Genomic DNA, 3402 nt, shown 5'->3' with positions numbered 1-3402 from the left:
GAAGAGAATCGGAAGACTGAATTCAACAGTTGGCTATGGGCTGGAAACACTTTGTGATGTTGGGTTTATCCATCAGAAATTTCACTGATTTTAGGTGTTGTTTATTTGTCTCTCACAGGAAAGGAAGTTTGCTGCTGCTGCTGCTACTGCTGCTGCTGTCCCCGAAAAGCAGGAATATGACTTTGATGCTGGCCAGGAGTCAGAAGTTGATGTTCCTTTGAAAAAGAAGATGATAGTTACTCAAGACCCTAAGGACAACAGTCCCCATATTACCACACTGGAGCCTGAACCTGCAGAAGAAACTGTACAGAAGAAAAAGTAAGGATTTTTATTTTGATTTTCTTAAACCCTTCGTGAAGTACAATCATCAGAAGGGATTGCAAATTAATGAAGTTTGTTTTGTTTTTCTCCCAAGAAATTTGTGGTTATAAATGGGAATGGGTAAAGCTAGGATTGTTTCTGCATTTTGTCTGGTGAGGATATGCTTTACACATCACATTATAGTTACTTATGTTATTCTGTGTATTTCAGTTTGTCTGTAAGCCACTTTAGGTGAACTTTTGGGATTATGAGACAAAGAGTTTTCAGGACAGTTTTGGGATACAATAAAACAACTATATTTCAGGATAGATAAAGATGTATTTGAATAAACATTTTCTCTTTTATCTCTTTTACTCTTTTACTTGTTTCAGTCATTTGACTGTGGCCATCCTGGAGCAAAACCATGAGAATAAATAAGCAATAGATTTGACAAAGAAATCTGAATGCTAAGGGGTTCATAGACTTTCTTATTATCCCACTAGCATTTTCAGAAATCCCATAGTGTCCCTAATCTTTCTTCTTCTTAGGATACTTTTGACAAGGAAATACCTTACTAACAGAGCTCTGCTAAATAGTGGCTTCATCACACAGATCCACCTACATATAATGAGGCTTCAAATTACACAGTAATTAATTTTAATAAAAATGTGCTAAATATTAACTGGGATGCTGTTTAAACGCCATCCTCTCCCACAACCGGATGTGAGCCAAGTCTGTTGGCAAAGGATGGCAATTATCCACGTCTATGAAAGTACTTTCAGACTGATGTACTTGAATATTTACAACAGGCAGTAATGTACAGGAACCTAATATGAAGATGGTGGAGAGATGTGACCATCTGAGGCAAAAAAGAACTAATGTGATTAGGTAGAATAAGAATGTAACTGGGTCTCTGGTTGCGATTGACAATGTAGGTGTTAAGGGTGGAAGATTCAGGATGACAACGATGACGCAGATGAATTTATGGATGAAAAGAGATGATGATTGTGTTGACAAATTTTATTTTGTAACCATTCAATAAAGCTTTGCATTGTTTATTGTTGACCTCTTTCCAAAAAGTCATTGCATATGGCTGTTGCTTCTGTGTTTGTGATATTTTCTTTGCTTTTGCTCTTCAGTATTTTGACAGTTCTTGAAACAAGGTAAGATATTTTGTCTGCGGTGTCGGGTAATCCCTCATCCCCTTCAGTATCCACCCTCCTCTGTTACTGCAACATTTAACATTCCATAGGTTTAGATATACCATTCTATCTGGTTTCCCCTGCTTCATTTTCTTATCACCAGCTACACTTGCTTATATAAATAAACTGACCGTGCTTTTTAGGTTTAAAAGAGACAGATAAAGTGATATACGTGTAGCTAGAGTGAATGACAAAAGAACAGGAAGGTTGTCCAGCCAAACATTTACCCTATCAGATTTGTTTTAGTCTCAAGAAGGTCAAATTTAACCACCTATCATAATTTAACATTGACTGGATATTCATTGCAATGTATGTGTGTAATGACACACACTGCAATGAATATCTCCTGTAAGATGCAAAACCAGTTTGTAATTATGTTCTTTGTAATATTTAATTATGTACTTTTGTAATTATGTGCTTTGGAGTGTTTAATAATAAATTTTGAAATTATTTAAATGTAGAAATGTACTTTGGAACACGTAATTTTGAAATGCAGTAATTTGTTTTGGATATACATAAAGATACTTTGGAATATGTAATAATGTATTTTGAAATGTTTTGTTTGTAACAATATACTTTGAAATTAATTGATTGTAATGTAAAGGGAATAACATCTTCTTTTATTATTTTTCTATGTCTCCTGACTTGTGTGGGATATTTTTTAACATTACCTACCCATCTGTCTGTCTCTGTATATTAAGGATTTTAGGTTTTGGTAGCTTTTTATAAGAGTTTTGTTTGACTGACACACAACACTTTTTTTATACACTTTTGCCTCCTTCATTAGGTTCTTTATTGTGTTGTCTAGGTTTTTCTCACTGAAGTCTTTGGTAAGTCCCTAGCTGAATCTGCAACCTCTTATGTGTATAAATTAATGGTGGCACTAGATCCTTTTTTTCTTCTTCCTTATATATACCTCTTAATATCTCTTATGTGGTGTTGTGTTGATTCTTTGATAAATAAACTGAAGTGGATCCAATTAACATTAATTTATTGCTGTTGTTTTCACAACCTGGATGTCACGTCTCATTTCTTGTTCCTCCAGCAGATCCAGTTTCATCCCCACCTGAATAATTTCCTTTATTCTTTCCACCTTGCCCCATCTCATCACCATCACCATCATACACCCATCATTCAATGCTGGCTTCGTCTGAATATGTTGTCACAGCCTGTGTAATCTTGCATTCACAGCATCTGAGAGAACTAACTGACTTTGGTCTTGTGCATATATGTGAATGTAGACTGAGATATTTTTATCATGTTATCATCATTAGAGAAGTTCCAAGCAAGATGGAAAAGAAGTGTTTTGAACTTTTGATCATGTTGCCAATTGAATAAATTCTTTCCAAGTTTTCATTTGTATACATTTATAACATCTCTGTTTTACCTCTCTCCCACATGTACTTATAATATATCAGTGTGTATAACATATAATTGCATGATGTAAATATTGTTTGCTTATATGTTGCAGGTTTGTATCGGTTATGAAACCATTCCAGAATTTCTATCGCCAAATGACCAACTCTGCCTACAATGCAGTTGTCGATGTATATGCACCAATGTTTGTCTGTGACTTTTTGGCCTTCCTCATTGTTGTCTTTGGATATTGGGCCTTCGGACCTGTTGTAAGTAACACCATTTCTCTATCAAAGCTCAGTCTCCCAAACGTTTGTTACCTTCTCTGTTTTATTTTTAAAAAATTAATTTTTGCCAAATCTATTTACTAATTGAACTTTCTTGTTCAAGATATACAGAAATAAAGATTCAGATTTAAAAAAAAAAAGAATCAAGCAGGCGTGGTTGTGTGGTAAGAAGCTTGCTTCCCAACCACATGTTTCCGAGTTCAGTCCCACTGCATGGCATCTTGGACAAGTGTTTTTTCTCTATAGCCTTGAGCTGA

General features: G+C 35.0%; 1 protein-coding gene across 8 annotated transcripts in view; it reads left to right on the top strand.

Moving 5' to 3' along the window:
- LOC106877583 (piezo-type mechanosensitive ion channel component 1) overlaps nt 1-3402 on the top strand; it is a 141934-nt gene that overhangs the window by 108401 nt on the left and 30131 nt on the right. For 6 of the 8 annotated variants that reach the window (XM_052975090.1, XM_052975089.1, XM_014926523.2 and 3 more), the window contains 3 exons: nt 119-318; nt 1440-1463; nt 2974-3127. In XM_052975090.1, coding sequence (XP_052831050.1) covers nt 119-318; nt 1440-1463; nt 2974-3127 — 378 coding nt within the window. The remainder of the gene's footprint in view (nt 1-118; nt 319-1439; nt 1464-2973; nt 3128-3402) is intronic. The other 2 variants (XM_052975091.1, XM_052975093.1) reach the window with 1 other exon arrangement.

The sequence above is a fragment of the Octopus bimaculoides genome, chromosome 20 (assembly GCF_001194135.2).
Source record: "Octopus bimaculoides isolate UCB-OBI-ISO-001 chromosome 20, ASM119413v2, whole genome shotgun sequence".
Lineage (NCBI taxonomy): Eukaryota > Metazoa > Mollusca > Cephalopoda > Octopoda > Octopodidae > Octopus > Octopus bimaculoides.
The sequence above is the reverse complement of the archived record's forward strand: the minus strand, read 5'-3'. Positions and strand labels throughout refer to the sequence as shown.